This window comes from Periophthalmus magnuspinnatus, chromosome 24, assembly GCF_009829125.3.
Source record: "Periophthalmus magnuspinnatus isolate fPerMag1 chromosome 24, fPerMag1.2.pri, whole genome shotgun sequence".
Taxonomy (NCBI): Eukaryota; Metazoa; Chordata; class Actinopteri; order Gobiiformes; family Gobiidae; genus Periophthalmus; species Periophthalmus magnuspinnatus.
The window spans coordinates 16,613,128-16,633,672 of NC_047149.1; the positions used below are offsets into that span (position 1 = coordinate 16,613,128).

General features: G+C 43.5%; 2 protein-coding genes across 2 annotated transcripts; one reads left to right on the forward strand and one right to left on the reverse strand.

The window, feature by feature from the left end:
- Positions 1-8,595: 8,595 nt before the first annotated feature.
- pou3f2a (POU class 3 homeobox 2a) lies at positions 8,596-9,908 on the forward strand. Its single transcript, XM_033990785.2, is given in 2 exon segments — positions 8,596-8,802; positions 8,805-9,908. Coding segments are annotated over 2 exon segments (1,311 nt in total).
- Positions 9,909-13,143: 3,235 nt separating this feature from the next.
- faxca (failed axon connections homolog, metaxin like GST domain containing a) lies at positions 13,144-20,537 on the reverse strand. Its single transcript, XM_033990780.2, has 6 exons — positions 20,050-20,537; positions 17,964-18,099; positions 17,387-17,583; positions 16,470-16,687; positions 15,711-15,827; positions 13,144-15,480 (listed from the first exon to the last, which is right to left on the reverse strand). Exons 1-6 carry the CDS (start codon positions 20,322-20,324, stop codon positions 15,134-15,136), a joined length of 1,290 nt encoding a protein of 429 aa, XP_033846671.1. The 5' UTR covers positions 20,325-20,537; the 3' UTR covers positions 13,144-15,133.
- Between the last annotated feature and the right edge of the window lie 8 nt (positions 20,538-20,545).

A 20,545-nucleotide genomic window follows, 5' to 3' on the forward strand; every position in this document is an offset into this window, starting at 1 on the left:
TGCCGCATTGATCAGTATTGGTAATTGATAGGCAGACCTGTGCTTGTGGGTCGATAGGTGCTGTGATGACCATCCTTCATTAGCCTGTAAAGCAGTCAATCATGTATGTCAGCCCACTGTCTATAACTCATTGCTTTTTTATTGCTTTGCTGTCTGAACCTGTGCACGTCCCCATAAAAAGTCTATGTGTCTCTTTGAATCCATCTTACCATTGTATTTGTCTTGTTCACACTCTGGCACACAGATCCTCAAACACATTAAGATCAGCTTAACTCACTCTGCCATTGAAAGCACTTGTATATCTCCACTGATACAACAGGATAGAGCTGGGGTAAGGGCTTATGGGTACTCTGGGTATCGACTATGTGAGCTCTGTGGCCATTCTGTGTCTATTTGCATGGATAGCGGCAGATTTATCAGCACTGTAGACCATATGTGTGGACCTATGTATGGACATGTATGGAGATTTACGCCCATTTTAACCCAGGGTGAGCCATCACTATTGATCGGAACAGACTTAGCCAGATTTTAATCCCTGCTCGGCTCAGTACGATCGATCAGTACGCGGAGCTTTCAAGTGGGTTTAACGACCTACCTGCCCCCTCCCTCCGCCCCTCAGTCCCTCCTCTTCATCGTCTGCAAAGGAAGGTAGAGTGGTCCCAATCTGCACTTACAAGATCTTAATGTCAAAGACGGTTGAACATAAACACACTTTACAATGTGTTTCAGAATATTCACTCCCTTTATCTCAACATTCAATTCATTATTTAGGATGGTATGGTTTTACAACTAAACATTGGGGTGAAAATTTTTTAGAACCAGGAAGTTCCTCACATAGGGTTACCCAGTTTAGTTTTCATTTAAAGTTGGTTTGATCAGGCGCTAGTCCTGCTTTAGCACTATTCAAGTCCAGTTCTGGTTTTGTCCAAGTTTAATCTCAGTTGTGGATGTGGTGCATGTGCAAGTGTGAACGGGCCCATAGATTCCATTACTTACTCGCACTACTATATGTGGCTTGTTGCAAAAGGAAGGGCATCTGGCATAAACCCTCATCCACAGTGACAATAAGGGATGTCAGTATTATTTGATGACCAGTTGCGATTATTCAAGTCACAATATGATCATATGAAGTAAGTCATTTAAATTCTCAAAACAAGCAAACCTAAACGTAAAGTTAAGACAGCAATTTATGTTGTCTTAACTTGAAGAGGACTGTGCTTGAGCCTGCTATACAGATATAATCTATAACACCCCTGGATCCTTATGTTATAATTTGCACATTTTAAATTGCAATATTCATCTAAAACAACTTAATAAAAGAAGCAAGTCTGCTGACTTCAGTGTTAGAAAACTGTAGAACAGATGTTGACGTAAAAGTCATCACAACAAAGAGCCGTGAAGTTGTTGGCCCCTCCTATGGATCTGGTCACATAATAAATGGTCACATTTTTATATAACTCTTTTCCACCTTCAAGGCACTCAAAGCACTTTACATCAAGGAACCATCCACCCATTCATACACATTCATACACCGGTGTACACAGACACTGGGGCGAGGTGGGTTAAGTGTCTTGCCTAAAGACCCAGCGGCAGTATTCAGCTGTGGTAGCTGGAATCACAGCGCCAACCTGTGAGTCAGTGGATCTGACCACTCTACCAATGAAGTTTATGTTGAAAGCGAGACTCGAACCGCCAACCTTCAGATCAGTGGGCAAACACTGCCTGTTGCCCCCATCACAACAACTATAACATGGAAATGTTGATCTAGTGTGATTAGGATTTCACTTTTGAATAATTATAATTATAACAGTCAAACAATTTCGTACAGCTTTTTTGTGAAGTTTTTTGACAATGATTGCAGGCATAGAAGCTAAGCAAAAGCATTCTACTTTGAACAAGACTAACGTTTGTTATAGCAGTCCTGAGCAGAAGTGACAAGCGTTTTCTGGCCACAGTCCTTCTTCAAACCATTAGCATAAAGCCGTGACAGTAATATACAGCTGCACTTAGGCCTTGGCTGCGTGTGGCTGGTGTGGGCTGTTATGAAGCAGAAGATGAGATGAATCTGGACCCCTTGACAGCTCTGTCACACTAAAAATACCTGTGTCTGAGTTACGAGCACTCACCTAGAGGAACGCTCGTCCCTTTATGTCTTTATGACTTCTCCTGGGACAGTTATATGGGACAACATGGGAAGTCTTATACTGGCTCTGCTGTCCTGAGACCTGGCCTGTGGTGTGGATTTATAGATTAATGCAATGGTCACTTGGGTGTAAAAAGATATTGATTCTGAAAAATACTTTTGAGGTGGCTGATATTTTTGCATTGACAGAGATAGATTTTGTTCCTTTTTTAGGAGTTGCCATAATTATATATAGATTTTTGTTTTCTATTTTGGCCAAATTTCTACTAGTACTATTAATTAATTTCAAGAGATGCTATCTTTATCAATTAACATAGTAATTACCAATTCAAAACATTGCTGCTATCCATTGAATGTCCAAAAGTCCTACAAATGGTACTCATAACAAGAATGCAGTTATGTGATTGAAACCGATGAATACAGATCCTCTGTGGCTGGAGCTAAGATATTTTCCTCTCTCTGTATATGTAATAATCTCCAATCAGCTTTCATATTGTTGCTTATTTGGAAAAGGTCAACTTGACCAATTGTATTGTAAGATTTGAAATATTGAACAAATGATTTTTGAATCTCACCAATTTCATGGCAAGGAGAATTTCTTCATGGAGATGCACGTTTGGGATTTATCACTGTCTCTTTCGCAACAATGAGCATATACTTTATGGATGCAAATATGTAGATAAGTGTATGTTTGTGAGGGTCTGCTGGGAATGTCTGGCAGAGCCCTCTGTCAGAGGGGTCTTCAACTCCCACCTCCGGGAGAGCTTCTCCCTGATCCCGGGGGAGGTTGGGGACCTGGACTCCGAGTGGGCCATGTTCTCCACCTCTATTGTCGATGCGGCTGCTCGTAGTTGTGGTCTTAAGGTCTGCGGTGCTTGTCGCGGCGGCAATCCCCGAACCCGGTGGTGGACACCGGAAGTAAGGGATGCCGTCAAGCTGAAGAAGGAGTCCTATCGAACCTTGTTGGCTCGTGGGACTCCTGAGGAAGCTGATGAGTACCGGTGGGCCAAGCGTGCCGCGGCTCGGGCAGTCACAGAGGCAAAAACTCGGGGTTGGGAGGAGTTCGGGGAGGCCATGGAGGAGGACTATCGGACGGCTTCAAAGAGATTCTGGCAAACCATCCGACGCCTCAGGAGGGGGAAGCAGTGCTTCACCAACACTGTTTACAGTGCGGATGGAGAGCTGCTGACCTCGACTGGGGATGCTGCCAGGCGGTGGAAGGAATACTTTGAGGATCTCCTCAATCCCACTGTCACGTCTTCCGAGGAGGAAGCAGAAACTGGGGACCCGGTGGCGGACTCGTCTATCACCCTGGCTGAAGTCACTGAGGTGGTTGGCAAGCTCCTCGGTGGCAAGGCTCCGGGGGTGGACGAGATCCGTCCTGAGTACTTCAAGTCTCTGGATGTTGTGGGGCTGTCTTGGCTGACACGTCTCTGCAACATCGCGTGGCGGTCGGGGACAGTACCTGTGGAATGGCAGACCGGGATGGTGGTCCCTCTGTATAAGAATTACAGGGGAATCACACTCCTCAGCCTTCCCGGTAAGGTCTATTCCAGGGTACTGGAGAGGAGAATTCGACCGATAGTCGAATCTCGGATTCAGGAGGAGCAGTGGGGTTTTCGTCCTGGTCGCTGAACACTGAACCAGCTCTATACTCTCCATCGGGTCCTTGAGGGTTCATGGAAGTTTGCCCAACCAGTCCACATGTCTTTTGTGGATCTGGAGAAGGCATTCGACCATGTCCCTCGTGGTGTCCTTTGGGGGGTGCTCTGGGAGTATGGGGTCCGGGGCTTTTTGCCAAGGGCTGTCCAGTCCCTGTATGACCGGAGCAGGAGCTGTGTTCGCATTGCCGGCAGTAAGTCAGACATGTTCCCGGTGCATGTTGGACTCCGCCAGGGCTGCCCTTCGTCACCGGTTCTGTTCATTATATTTATGGACAGAATTTCTAGCCGCAGCCAGGGGCCGGAGGGGGTCTGGTTTGGGAACCACAGGATTTCATCTCTGCTGTTTGCAGATGATGTTGTCCTGATGGTTTCTGCAGATGATGTTGTCCTGAGCCAGGACCTGCAGCAGGCACTGGGGCGGTTTGCAGCCGAGTGTGAAGCGGCTGGGATGAGAATCAGCTCCTCCAAATCCGAGGCCATGGTTCTCGACCGGAAAAAGGTGGTTTGCCCTCTCCGGGTGGGTGGTGAGTCTCTGCCCCAAGTGGAGGAGTTCAAGTATCTCGGGGTTTTGTTCACGAGTGAGGGAAGGATGGAGCGCGAGATTGACAGGCGGATCGGTGCAGTGTCTGCAGTGATGGGGTCACTGTATCGGTCCGTTGTGGTAAAGAAGGAGCTGAGCCCAAAGGCAAAGCTCTCGATTTACCGGTCAATCTACGTTCCTACCCTCACCTATGGTCATGAGCTCTGGGTAATGACCGAAAGGACAAGGTCGCGGATACAAGCGGCTGAAATGGGTTTCCTCCGTAGGGTGGCGGGGTGCACCCTTAGGGATAGGGTGAGGAGCTCAGTCACACGGGAGGAGCTCGGAGTAGAGCCGCTGCTCCTACACGTCGAGAGGAACCAGTTGAGGTGGCTTGGGCATCTGCTTAGGATGCCTCCTGGACGCCTCCCTAGGGAGGTGTTCTGGGCATGTCCCACCGAGAGGAGGCCTCGGGGAAGACCCAGGACACGCTGGAGGGACTATGTCTCTCAGCTGGCCTGGGAACGCCTTGGGGTCCCACCAGAGGAGCTGGAGGACGTGTCTGGGGTGAGGGAAGTCTGGGAGTCCCTGCTTAGACTGCTGCCCCTGCGACCCGGCCCCGGATAAGCGGAAGAAAATGGATGGATGGATGGATGGTGTATGTTTATTTTTTTTCATTCTCTTTTCTTTATAGTCATTTCTGAATGACAGTGAAACATTCGACAATACTGTATACTGCATGCTGTACTATAGCTTGATTGTGTGTCTCTTTCTACACTTTCTATGCGTTTCTTGCTGCTTACTCTTCTGTCTAATAAAAATAAATAAAACATTATCCTGGACTGTGTTTCTGCTGTACTTGCTTGCTTTTAAATGGCAATGTCCAGATTTAAAGGTATTAAAGTATTTCCTTTCCTGGTCCTTTTCAGAAATAGGATAAATTGTAGTGTGTTTTTACAGTGGATGCATTTGTCACTGTGTGTGTTTAAGGGGCTGGTTTCTCCTCCATTTGTCCTCCCAGTGGCAGATCAGGCGAAGGAGAAATAAATTGGAAAAAGAGAATAAATCAATGTTAAACTGAACACCAGCAAGACCTCCAAGCCCTGAGATTTTCGCACACACACCACGTTTAAAAAGGCATCCAGGGACTTTTTATCATAACTCATACCAACAAGATCGTGCAGCAGCGGAAATCTCATATCATAAATGGTTAGAGGAGTACCTCCAGAAGCCCTAAATAAATAAAGAAATAATTATACTTAAGATAGAAACAAAAAGTCATGTTCTATTGTCCATGCTGATGAGGCTTAATTTAATGGCATAACTTAAATTGGGATGTTCTTTTGTTTTTGTCTAATATGCATATCTGTGTAACAAACTGATGGAATAGTTGATCTGATATACCGGTAATAGCTAAGTTTACATAAATGTTTACAGACTGATGAACTGTTGATTTGGATAGGAATAATTTAAAAAGTGTTATTTTTACAGCAAACAGTTCATTTGCAAAAACATTGCCAGAGGCTTGCAATTTTACAGTGCTGTCAAAAGCCAAATGTATTTTACTGTTATCAAAATATTCAATCCCTTCTTGATAAAATCCACAATATTGTCATTTACAATATTTTTACAAGGTAGTAATAAAGGGGAAAAAAATGTTTTGATGATTTTAGATATACATTAAATACAATTTTTTGACCTGTCCATGGAATCAGGTCATCACTGATTTACAGTATAGATATTTGGAACTTCACATATGAAAATAGCCCATAATTCACAAATCTTCTGTTTATTCCTGTACAGGTGAATGAGGCATGTTCCATCTATTATGGGCTTAATATGGGGTTCATTTCGTACAGTTCATTTCTACAGGCTGTAGAGAACCTACGGTAACACATAAGAATGTCATTGACTCTTAACCAGAATGCAATTTCTAATCCATCACGTTGCAACATGTTGTTTGTCAAATTTTTGCAAGTATCAGTGCTGCCATGTATGAATATTTATTTAGCAATGCTTGGATAGAGATTGTCCAATTTTTCATAATGTTGATATGCTAACTCTATGCACAATTCCCTTATTTCATTAACACATGCCAGAGAACATACTAGCACCTGACTTCAGAGGCTACTTAGAACTTTGTCTTTACATGTGATGTTTGACACTGTAATCTGCATGCTTGTTTCTAGCTCCAGATGGCGGCACAGGAGCAGAAGGAGGCTATAGATTTGGATTATGTGAGTACGTTGGGAGAAAGGCTCTTCCCAGTGTTTTCTATTCACCCCCTAAGTCCTCTAAGACCTCTTCATCACTTCAGAGTGTCGCCAGCCCAGATCTGATCTAATATCTAGTGTGTGTGAGTGTACGTGTCGGGGTGTGCATGCGTGTGCATGTGTGTGTGCCTAGTGAACACTTACACCTAAAGAACAAGTGGACTATATATTTGACTGTGTTGATGCTGCTCTCCGAAGGGTTGTTTGGGGCTGAGGTTGGGCTCTTATGGGGAGGTAGTGGGGGTCTGTGGGTCTCGCATTCAGATGTAATTAGCCCGGACAATGGCTTGGTTAAAGCTGGAATCCTCCGAGTCCTCTTTGCTTTTGATTGTGCGAGGTTGTAGAGGAATGGCCATTATCTCGGTGTGTCCAGCAGCATAAAGGATCCCCCCCCTGCCCCAGTTTGGCCCAAGGAGTGGAGGGTTCCCAGAGGGGGAGGGACAGGGGACCGCCAATACACAGTTCCACATAGAAAGTGAAAGTGAACCAAAAATAGAGGCTCATAAAAGGCTTCACCTGCCACTTGAACTGTTGTCCATTCAAATGAATGTAGGACAGAAGCTGGTTTTGTTTACATAACACACAAAAAGGAGCATGTCTGGATTTATGGACATGTTCACACTGACATAAATATATCCACTCTGAAGACTAGGAAAATAAAACCTGTCAAAAGCAGAACTCCCTGGTTAATGCAGCAGTGTTGTTTTGTTGCTTTAGGTATGTTTCTGTCATAAATATCTGATGGAGAGTGAGAGCCGCACACAGGGACACTTAAGCCCATTAGACTTGCCAAGAAATTGAATCTTTACAGCACTGGGGCCATATAATTACGGCTAATTTAATGCTTACATTCTCATCATTAACTCTCTGTGTTGAATACAGAAGAAAGTGCAGAGCTGGTGCTGGTGATATTTACAGTGAACATAGCCCTGCCTGAATTAACACTGAGCACTTTGTCTTGTAAGAACAGGACCCGCATCATTTATGCGTTATTAAGTCCTGTAATTGGACGGTCCATAGTTTGCATATTAGTCTATTAGGGTAATATGTTGTGCCTGTCTTGACACACGACTTGCCAGAGCCCCTGGCGACAGATTTGGTAATTCTCAGAATTACACCCAATCATTCACTCATGTACTTTCCATCTCCATAATTCACTGTGTCACGTTATGTCCACATTTGCACCTTATCAAACTGTTTATTGATTAACCCATCACTCACAACATAACCATGTCCTATGGGAGTGTAAAAGGTGTCCCTCTTATCCAATCAACACAAGATGTAAATGTGTCCGTGGTCACTTTAATGTGTCTGTTTAATGGTGTAACAACAGGGTCTTTTGTCCTTCCTCAATGTGTTTAACTACTTAATATATATGATATTGCACCACAGGTGACCTACTTTGAACCAATAAAATTAAATGCCAGTATTTGTCAAAGTAGAGTCTCAGGGGCATTCTGGGCTTGGCAGAATCAGGGCTACTTTATCTTCACTCATTGTTATGTTAAAACAGGGGGTAAGGCATGTGCTTGTGTTTGTGTTTTAAGAGAATATTTCTAGAGTTTGGGTTAGGACATGCATGCAGGTGGATACAGGGTCATTTGTCCCTCCAGTTTCACTCCCTGAGCTCAATGTGTATCCCCATAAACTCCTTGCAGCTGTGACGTGGGTGGTGTAGTCCCATTGAAAATTCGCCATAGCAACGGGGTAGGGCCCTGGAGCACGCGAGCAGCTGGAGGCTGAGCCTGATCACGTGACTTGGTGAAAGTTTAGAGAGCAGTGCCTCCAGGGGCTCGTGGGCTTGGGCTGGTCATTCTGAGGAGAGCGCATCTTTTACGCAGCAGCAGGTCACAAGGACAGACTACGAACCCAGATCAGACCGCGGGATCCAGAGTTTGGAGTTCTATAGGTTTCTTTCTCTGGTCCGGGGGCTCTCGTGTTGCTGTGCTCGTGCAGTTGGGAGTGATTGGGGTTCAGTACAATCTCCCGTGACCAATGAGCGGGGTGCTGTCAGGGGTAACCACATCTGTCAAGCGTTCTCGGCCAATAAAGAGCGGCGCGAGGCGGACCACAGGTGCGCGCCTCTGCGTCCCTTGGCACTGCGCCCGGAGATGCTGAGAGAGACGTGAGGCTGCCCCGTGGCGCGCACAGAGTTCCTCTTTTAAGTCCAGCTGCCTTTGGGCCAGTATCACAGTCCGGCCCCAGTTTGGTCACAGTCCGTGATGGCGACTGCCACGTCTAACCACTACGGCGTACTAAGCCCCGGTAGCGCGCCGCCGCCGCACTCTGAATCCGGGAGCCTACAGCAGGCGGCCGCGTACAGGGACGCGCACAGTTTGCTCCACAACGAATACGGCACGTTACCGGGCCACGCGCACCAGTGGATCACGGCGTTGCACGCGGACAGCGGAACGCCGTGGCCGCACAGCCCTCTCTCGGATCAGGACGTAAAGCCCGTTCTGCACGAGGGCGAGCGCGAGGAGCTGCAGACCCCCAACAATTTGCAGCAACAGCAGCAGCAGCAGCACACACATCATGATGCCAGGACATGGCGCAGCGGTGCGAGTTCCACGCATATAGCCACCATGGCGACCTCTGAGCAGAGTCTGGTGTACGCGCAGTCCGGCTTCAGCCTCGTGCCCGCGGGTGAGCAGGGCTCCATGCACCACACGTTGCGGGACGACGAGCAGCACAGCCACAGCCCGCACCTGAGTGAGCACGGCCCGCACACTCACCACCAGCAGCACGCGGGCCAGGACCAGTCCGACGAGGACACACCGACCTCGGATGAGCTGGAACAGTTCGCCAAGCAGTTTAAACAGAGGCGCATCAAACTGGGGTTCACGCAGGCGGACGTGGGCCTGGCACTGGGTACGCTCTATGGAAACGTCTTTTCCCAGACCACTATCTGCAGGTTTGAGGCTCTGCAACTCAGCTTCAAAAACATGTGCAAGCTCAAACCGCTGCTGAACAAGTGGCTCGAGGAGGCTGACTCCACGTCGGGCAGCCCCACCAGCCTGGACAAGATTGCGGCGCAGGGACGAAAAAGAAAGAAGCGCACCTCCATTGAGGTAGGGGTCAAAGGCGCACTGGAGAGCCACTTCCTCAAGTGTCCGAAGCCCGGCGCCGCGGAGATCAACTCCCTCGCGGACAGCCTGCAGCTGGAGAAGGAGGTGGTGAGAGTCTGGTTCTGTAACCGGCGACAGAAGGAGAAGAGGATGACCCCCGCAGGGGGCCCTCTCCCGGGGACAGAGGACATGTATGGGGACACTCCCCCTCACCATGGAGGACAGACTCCTGTGCAGTGACCGCTGTGGGCACAATGTGCCTCTGTTCTCTGGATCTGAGCGCCCCAGGAGGCCTGGAACGGACTCAGGAACCGCGCGGCACTGACGCAGAGCCGCTGCGTGGGGCTCGTGGCAGGAGCTGATGTGGGGCTGCGGAGAGGAACCAAAACGGGCTAAAATGCATTGTTTGAAAGACAGGCTCGTGCCACTGTGTATAATACAGAGGACTGTGCACCAGACAGTGCATTGAGTTTATGGTGCCACGCCATCTTCATCATCTCATCAACAACAAAGCAACATGGGGTCTGCAGCGCAGGCTCAGGAACAGAAACTATATAACAATAAACCTATTATTATTATTATTATTATTATTATTATTATTATTATTATTATTATTATTATTATTATTATTATTATTATTATTATATACATTTAGATAGGCCTATAGGCCTATATTTACACTTTCACGCACAGACGATAACAACAATAACAACATCATCAACAACAACAACAACAACAACAACAACAACAACAACAACAATAATAATAATAATAATAATAATAATAATAATAATAATAATAATAATAATAATAATAATAGGTTGTGCAGACGTCTCTTGTCTGTGGCCTGTTTACACTGTGTTATTGTTTTGATCCTAAAGCTGTGAGACCTGAGACTGTCTTGCTGGAGACAGACTCCAGCTCATCTTGCCTTCCTTTGCTAATAACAATAATGACATCAATAATTCCACCTATACCAGCTCTGGCCGCAGGCTGCTCTCCTGCTCTAACTGTGTCTGATGAACACTGTTCGTGGGATGTATTTACATTCGTTTATGGCTTCGTTTGTTCGTTCGTGTTTTCTCTGTGAGTTTGTGCCAACGCACAACGTGTAGTTGTGCCACCTTGATGCTGTGATGGAGGCTGAGTTGATGGTGGAGGTTATTGGCAGATTCTGCAGTCACTGAGAAAGTTAAACCCAATTGGAAGATGAGAGAAGCTGGACTGAGACTGAAGGGCCTTTCTGAATGTATTTGACCAAAAGGAAAATGCGCTAAACTAATTTTACGCACATTTTGTAATTGCATATTTTTTTGTTTAATTTATTACAAAATTGGCTTTTATTTTAATTAACTAGACTATTTCTGCCATTGACACTTCCTCCTGTTCATCAGTGGAACTTTAAGGTTTGAAATAAACCAAACAAAAAATGATTGACCTGAAATCTGTGACTTCACCAAGAGTATGGAAAATAGCGATTGCACAATTTCTAAATGCTTTTTGTCATTAAATCGTATTTGTATATACCACTGCAGTCTTTGCACATTATTTTATTTTATAGCCTATGTGTGGATTTTCATGTCTTGTAGCCATATGTGTCTTTTAATTCAGTCAGTCGTGTCGAGTTTTACGCGTTTCAGAATCGTCGTGGTTCCAGTGAAACTGCAACTTTCACATACTAGCCTAAATGCAAAGAAATATATAAATATATCAGCAGGCAGTCCCTATAACGTGGTAACTAGGTTCTCGTTTATTTGGATTACATGGAGCTCATTCAGAATTCTCTCTGTGTAAATTATTTTAAATCTGATAGCTGCTTGTTATTTTTACCGTTTTACACAAATAATGATTATTTTATTTCTAAAACGCTGAAGGTGTGAGCAAATTTAGGGGAGAAAGATGGTAAATGCATTATAAATATTCCAATAAAAATGTGTATGCAAGCAAACAATTATGAAATGGGTTTATATTTATAACATTTATGCAATGCAATGCATGTGTCAAAAAGTTTCCAACCAGCTCCACATGTGTAGACTATATTTGTAGTTGACTGTACACACCTAACACCGCGTTAAATTCTCACACATTTGCAGGACAATCAATATAGGAGCTGCACTGGTCCACTGGTGCCCTCTCCTGGATATGATGTGAAACAGCTGGTTGAATCGTCCACTGATGACGTAATCGTGGCCACGCGCTTTCACAAGTTTTATTTATTTATTATTTATTCTTGTTAATCAAAGTATAATGGTAGGGTCCTCTGAAAGCTATGTATATACTAATTATTAAATAATAGTAAGAATATAAATCAGTAAAAACAAACACACACACACCTAGACACACCTACACACACCTACACCCCCCCCCCCCCCCCCCCCCCCCCCCCCCCCCTCACACACACACACAGTACTCTGGCTCTATGCACTGCCTTGAGCCATTGTTAATTGTGTACCACAGAAAACAGAAACAAGAACAATAGCATCATACACAGGCCAAGTATTTAAACATGGTTAGAATAGGGTCCAGGGTCCAGTGATTCAGGGTCCACACATAGTGGCTCTGTCTGTGTGGAGTGTACATTTCCCATTTCCCCTTTCAACTTTAAACTCACTAACCTTCTCTCAAGATTTAGGGTGCCTGGGTGTAGCACTGTAGTTGTCCACTGCTCCTGACAGGCTGCCCCTGTATCTTGAATGGGACAACATTAACTTACCTTAATACTTGTGCAAATATAGGCAGACCTTTCAGCAGTGACCACATCATTTCCTGGTTTTGTTTTTCCCCGATTTGGACTTTTCCTTGTCTTTGGCTCTTGGCCTCCGACACAGAAGAAAAAGGCAGAGTTAATCCTGGCTCATTGTTGGTGGGCTCAGTATTGTCATATGGAGCTAGCACAGAGGGAGGGGATTATGGGAAAGATATGAGTCAGGGCCTAGCAACCTCTCATTGCTACAGAAACAGCGATTATACTTAAGAAAGGTATCACTCTCCCACTGCAACATCTCAGCATTTGAAGTTGCACTATGTAACTTCTCTGGGGGAGGGTCAGCTACCTGCTAGTCTCCGTGCATATGTAATTGCTTTGTCTCGAATGTTCTGCAGTATGGCATTAAATGCTTTTACTGTATCTTCATGGAGATATTGACAGGACAAGACCAAGTTACAGGCCAGATCTGTGGATAGGAGATTCCCCTCACAGAAAGAATGCATGTTTTTGAAGTTGAATAATTTGGAAAACAGGCAAAGCAATAACATATCAGAGGAAACAAGAAAGTATCGGACCCACAGTGCACCTTTCAAGTAAAAATGATTAAACAATATCAGTAAACGGAAAAAGATTTTTGCTTTTAAAAAAAACAACTTTGATATAGTGTACAAGCTATTTTAGAGTGTGTTTAAGGTCTCACATGTCCTGAATGGGAGTGACCGTTGAATTTACACTGACATGAATGAAAACAAGGCAGAGAAAATATCACAGGTATATTTAATGAAATCTGACGAGTAATCCATTGTCACGCAGCTCATAAGACACAATACATTCATAACATCTGAAGAGCTTTTACATCACATGGTTATTTTTTGTCTCTCTTATGTACACTCGGAGTTAGCACAAATCACAGACAACAGCAGACGATGTTTATGGCTTCTACCGTAAGTGAAGGATGACCATTGAGCAGCTGCAGGGACACAAGACTTTAGCAAAGAGTAAGAGTATTTCTAGAGAAAAGTTAAATGCTTTTATGGGAAAACTGTACATGACTTTATGGGATAGGACCATTTTGGAGTTTGACACATCTAACAGTGGACAAACATGCATGAGACTGGACAATGTATGCTATATGTATTCAAAGGAAGTCAATTATACACACACCAGCCAAATAGCAAAACACATCTAAAGTGCAAAACAATCCATGGTGTTGGATACAGTACACACAAAATCAATAAGGCATTACATTTGACAAAATAAATAAATAAATATAAATATAAGATAAATAAGTAATGTATAAAATATGCTGGCACTGTTGTAAAGTGAACATTACAACTTATGGATGAAACAAGACCACTCATTAAAAAGGAAGAACCATTAGATGTGGGAAGGTGATTCAAATTCAACTTCATGCAGTCACAAGCACCACTTGTGTGGGATAACCTTATATATGTTATATATGTTCAGTTTATAAACATTAACGTTGGTCCCAGGAAACAAAAAACTTTGGTTAATTTTAAATCCTGGCGCTTTATTGTCCTTACGCCCGTCCTATTTGAGTATAGTGCTTCTCAAAAGTACTTTTATCAATCTCTATTGCACTCCACAGTATAGTTTTGCACAAGAAATTCCCTAAATGGACTTTGGAGAATAGATCAGGAGTGAATGAGTGTGCTACTGCTTTCATTATGTAATAAACAGAAGACATCTTCCTGTGGCGTAAATGTGCAACAGCAGAAGTATGTGCATTTGTTGAATGACAAACACACACCACATTTGCACATTAACACAACATAAACAAACAATGACCAAAATGGACCTGTATTGCTTTGTCCCCTCTAAGCAACCCACTGTTTAACAAACTGAAGCCAGTGACAGCAAACAAGTATCAGGTCTAAAGGGAGATTTTCAGAGCACGTACCAGCCATGCACATGTACTTTTAAACTCTAATAAAACTATTTCTACATGATTGTTTCATTCGCTTGAATGTTGGATGCATCTTAGACTAATTCACTTTAGATGTGATAACAGTGTTATGGAATGGATATGAGTGTTGTCAGTGATTAAAAATAAACACTGGGAGAAGTTAAGGTAATTTGGTTTAGTAAATTAATTTTCAAAGTGCTTATGGCAAAGTCCTTAGCTCTCCTGAACTTTATATGCTTTCAATCTTTCAAGAACTAAATAAAGGCATTTATACTAAAAACATTGCAATTATGAACAGTGTGGGAATGAACAGATGAACTCTTGTGACAAGACAAACTCTGGCACAACATGACTATTTACATTAATGTGAGACTCATATTTGCAAGCTATCTATACTATTTATATTTTATATACTTTGTATATCTCTATCTATCAAGATTCAAATTGCTCATATGTACATTGAATTTGTTCTGTACAGTGGTCTATCTGTCAAGGCGACAAGGGTTCAGTTAACACACACAGGCTGGACTTTGGGGTCACAGGGTCACGTGTAGTTGCCATAGTTACAGCAACATGCTGATAGATAAAGTTAAAAACTGTGACAGCAGCTAACATTGTGGAGGAGTTACTCAGCAGCGGCATCATTGACTCCTGATTTTCTAAAAGACTCAATCACCTCTTTTTCCTCCACTGCAGTTTGCATTACCATCCCTCTGTCCACCTGCATTGAAAACTCACCAGTCATGCTCTACAGCATACTGAAGAACAAGCATTTCACCAGTGGTCAGAGGTGAACAGTGTGTCACTACGTTTCCTACTTTTTCTGCTTCGTCAACATTTGAGCTGGTCCATTTCAGAGCACTCAGTGTCCATATCCGAGTCATATAGAGAGTGTCCCGTGGGGTCGCTGTCTGGAGACTCAATGTCCTTAGGCAAGTGAGTTTGTCCTTGCGAGACAGGGCTATGGTAAAAGACAGGGGTGAGGGGGGTGGGCGAGTCGTCCTGAAGGAGGGAGGAGGAGTTGGAGCGTGAGTACAGGCCCAGGTCAGGGAGTTTGGAAGGGGAGTCACTGCGCTCTGTGGTGTCTGTGTAGTAGAAGTCCTCTAGTTCCACAAACCACTCGGGCCAGTATCTCCGTCGGATGCGCTCACAGTACATGGCCAGGTTGATGAGCTCGCCTATGAAAAAAACAAAATAATAAAGAACTTCACACATCATAGAGAGGGAGCAGCCTGAAAACAGCTAACAGAGAAAAATCCTGCAAATCCTGTCTGCAAATCATTTTTAATCATTTGTTTGATGAGGGCCTAGTGTGTAGTTTTTTCTGTTAACTATATGTGTATAGCACCAGTAAAAATAGTCAACAGGTATTTCCTTTCAGTGGTTTATTATTTTTGATGCATCTAACCTTTGATGAGTTGCTCTGGTCTGGATCCTGGTAGTGTCCACATGGCTGGAGCAAGGTGACTGAACACTGTCACATCCACTGTTGTGATTTTGGAGCCCATCAGGTATTTTTTATTACCTAAAAATACAAAGAGACACTTAGATTTGACATTAGAGAGCATGACATGTAGCGCTGAAACACACACACCCACCCCCGCACGCACGCACCCCCACCCGCACACGCACGCACACACACACACACACACACACACACACACACACAGATATATAGTGTAGATCTAGTCAGTAGAATCTAGTCTGTAATTCTCAAAACAGCCACATGGGGTCTGTAATGAGTTGCTTTCCAAAGCAAATTCTCTACTGAAGGTGCAAAGTATGAACAGCAGTAAAGCTCAGCTAAAGCTAAACCTGTGAATTTATATTTTTTCCTCGACTAAATGTGTTTGGCTTATAATTCAAATATTAACAATACAATTTTAATACAATTTTACCTTTTAGTGTTTTGGTTAAACCTATACATTATGATTTTGACATCATAATGTATAGGTTTGATTTTGACATCAATTGATACATCTACATTGTTAATCTAATTTAATAAAACTTTAACATTGAATGTAAATGTCTTCTCTTGCAATCCAATACAATCCACTTTATTTATATAGCACATTTCACAAACAAATGCAGTTTCCAAAGTGATGCACAAATACATTATAAATAAAAACAACTACTTACTTGCAGCCCTATTCCCATGTCCTCTTACCTAGCAGAGTGGCGAGTGTGCGCATGTCTCTTTCCATCAGAGAGTAGACCTCCTCTTTAGAGAACCGTCCAATCCCATGACCGTACATCTCCCTCTTGACGATGCCTCCAGTCAGGTGACTCAGGATCCACTTGAGAATGTCACTCAGTGGCCCGCTCACTGACAGCATCTTCTGGGTCTCCTCCAGGTTGTCCACCCACTGACAGTACGCTATGGTCCTGGGAGACAAGTTATAATCATGCTGCACTGTATTTCTGGTACTTTAGTCTTGTGCAATTAATCAGAAGGAAACTGTACATCTTCTCTGAAACCAAAGGTGTGATACCTAGATAATAGATATTCAGCTGATGGCCGTACACTAGCCAATTTAAATCCAAACAACAATGAAAATGTGAGAAAGTACAAAATGCTACAAAAATGTCCACATGATTGGATTTGAGATCAAACCATAAACATGCATTTTTACTGTAAGCAGATTTCCATCTCCACCAACCTGGCTTTTTAATGTCTTATTTCATCATATACAGCCACCTCATTAGCTTCATTCCCCTTCTATTTCTATTAGAAATAGAAAGAAATGGTAGAAAAAGTATTGACCCAATGTAATGAGAAATTTACCTATTTAGCAATGCATGAATACATCCCCCAGTTTCACCAATATTAACACCGATAATCGAAAGGCCATCAATATGAAACCCTAAATGCTCTGTACACTTACAGGAACAGTGAACAAGAGATAATATATGTAACATACTGTATATGTCACCTACCACAGGAAACTGAAACCCTTCCTGTTGTAATTGGTCATAACCTGCATTTGTGTATATCAAAAATAATACACCTCCTATCATATCTATGTAATCTCAAATACAATATGCTGTACATCTGTACAAGGGGGAATAGTTGTCTCCTCTTACCAGTAGAAGTGTTCCTCCACCATTCTGGTAATAGCTCGAGACATGGCGACCTCCTGCGGCGTCAGGCTCTTGTTCAGACTAACGCCCAGACGCTCCTCCAGAAAATCAATGATGAACTCTGTCCCAAACACCTGCTCCCTGTTATACTCAATCCACGGCATCTTTCCTTGAGGTGAGAGCTTCCCATCAAAATAGTTCTGAAAATACAACAAAATCACTCATTCTAAAATGCCCATACTTAAAAATTGAGCTGGAAGACAGGTGAGAATTGTATGGTGGAATTTGCTGCTTAACTGTCGGATTGCAGACATTTTGATCTGGTTTATAGTTAATATCTCTGCAATTATTATTCCCATGAAACAAAAATGGACATAATGATTACCTGTCAAAAAAAAAAAAAAAAAAAAAAAAAACAACCTAAGAATGACAAGGTTCAACATATGTGAATTTTGTGTTTTGTTATAGCTTTGAAAAAACATGAATTGCCAATAGATTTGTTCTATGATGTAGTGAATGCTCCCGATTGAATATTTTACATTCAATTTTAAAGATCGGTTTTATGGCCATGGGCACATACTTTGTAGGGTAGGTCCACCATGCGGAGGTAGGTCTCCATCTTAAGGCAGAAAGGGGACAGAGACGGAGCACCAGATTTGGGCCGGGAGAACTGGTGGAGAATAATGGCGTCCTTAGAGTCCAGCTCTTCCTCTTTCCTGTGTAGATAAAGAATGACTGCACTGTGAGAATAGGCCTGTGGTTTATGGGCACATGTGGCAGCTGCTGATACAAAATTGGTTAGTTACAACATTGTTACAAACAGCAGCAATGAAGATGTATAATGTCAGATAATTACTAATTAATTAAAATATAAGGTTACAGATTATCAAACCATACAATTTTACTGTTTCCATAAACAATGATCTGAATCTGGAATATTATGACATAGCTTTTGCCAGATTAATCCTTAATCCATCCTATTTTCAAGTGAGAAAAAAAATAATATTGTATGCTTTCAGGTTGCTTGCATAATAAAATGTGAAAATAATACCTAGGATTATATAGTGTCTTATTTTGTTACTATTCTGTATTTATTTAAGATGCATTCATCTCATCTCCGATATGCACTATTGTTAGCAGCTGCAAGATGCAAAACAATCTTAAGTAATCATTTTGATTTGGATATTCTATCTGTGAAATTAATAAAATTATTGCATTAGAAAGAGATGGCCATGCCCATGTAGAATCACATTGTTACGTGTGGTTTTACAAATGTACAGTGATTAAACATGATTAAGAAAAAACAAATGTCATAATGCAATAGACTGTATTTCAATATTACAAAACATTACTTTGCAATATTAAGTGTTATAAAGATTATTTGTATTTTAACAAAATCAGGGCACAGATTTTCCAATCCTTATGTACACTGTCATTCATTTTTATATACTTTATGCAAGTACCCCAGTCACTCCCTGTCATGTAATGGTCCCGACAGTATTGAGGTGTACTATGTTTCTCACTTTAATGTAACCCTCACTACAGTCATTTGAGTAACTGAGAGCTTTACATTGACTGACTGAGTACATATAATGATCTGCAGCCAGAGCAGCTATCCTTGGCCTGATTGGTTTTGTGCCTCTAGTATTTTTAGTTCAAGGGAAAACTGCAATGTCACAATAACAGCCTCCTAGAGAGAGGTAATTGTGCATGCACGTGTAGTCAGGAATGCTGTTGTGAAAATAAACTGCCACATACAGACAAGCGAGCGCTGGACTGCACAGAGCTCATGTGAGTAGAATAACGGGAGCTGTCCACTGTGGGAAGTGCTGAAAAGGACAAACAGCCCCAGCCTCAGGGAGCTATCCATTACACTGTAGTGCTGCAGCTCAAAGCGTGTTTTTGATGCAGTGAAGCCTGTCTGTTAAACACAAAAGCACTAAAATAAGGCCCTTACCCAAGGGGAACATGAAATAACAGCGTTGTGAATGAACAGTTTAGACGATTTACAATGTCGTGCTTATGTTTTCACTGTCAGACATAAAGACTGACCACAATAGGCCTGTCTTCTGACCAGAAACTCAAATAGGATTTGACTATGCTCAATGAAACAGCTATTTCAAATAAGATGATACTGCTGCATACAACTGCAGTGGTGTCAAAAGAGCAAAAATTATTCTGCAATGTCCTTGACTTATACATTCAATGTGACCCTCTGTCAGAAGACATAAATCAGTGTTGGCTAATGTAACACAGTATGCCTACATGAAATGTCTTAGCTCGGAATCATTTGGTTAATATTCAAGGCTGTCTCTCATGTCATTAGTGTATTTACAGTTTGGCCAGTGTATTAGTATGAAGCCCAATCGTTTCAAAAGACAATAAAAAAAAAACAAAAAAACAAAATATGCTGCATGTTGGTGGATGGGGGTTGAGGTGGGGGGCTACGTTACATCATAACCCACCCACTCACGACTCCAGATTCTCCATCGTCTCCGCGTTCTCCCCGCCCGTGCCTGTTCAGATTGAGTAATATCAAATGCACCCCAGTGAAACTACAACAACCAGCAGGGAGGGGGAGCAAAGGCACATAAACAACTGATGTTTTTGGCGCACCAAGTCCCTAATAAGCCCGCCGAGGCCTGATGAGATGTTGTTGTTTATACCTGATGGTCAGTAGTTCATGCAGCAGATAAGCAGCCGCAGCGAGCAGGGCCCCTCCGGTCAAATACAGCGTCTTCTTCCACCAAGAGTCCGAGCCCAGGGCTGCCATGGCGCCGCCGTAGTCCTGCAGAGGCGAAGCAATCACATATCCGAATAACGACAGCTGCTCGTCGGAGGCGGCACCCAGCAAAAGGCCGGTGAACGAGGACAAGCCCTGGGTCTCGCCAAATTCAAGCACAAACGAGCGCGTACAGGCGAACCCCACACGCCAGTACATGCTCCAAGCTGCGTCCGGCCTCTGCGCGCCTCTCTTCGGCAGCTCGGGCCTGCATCAGCGACGGGGGGCTTCATGAGTCCGAAGAGGGAGACACGGGTGAGGGACATAGGGGACAGAGGGCGAAGGGCAGCAGCATCCCGCCCGTCCGAGCCTGTCCCCGCAGCGGGGTCCTCATCGTGGGCAGCTCGCTCCAGGCTCGCTCCTCGATGCTTGTGCAGAGG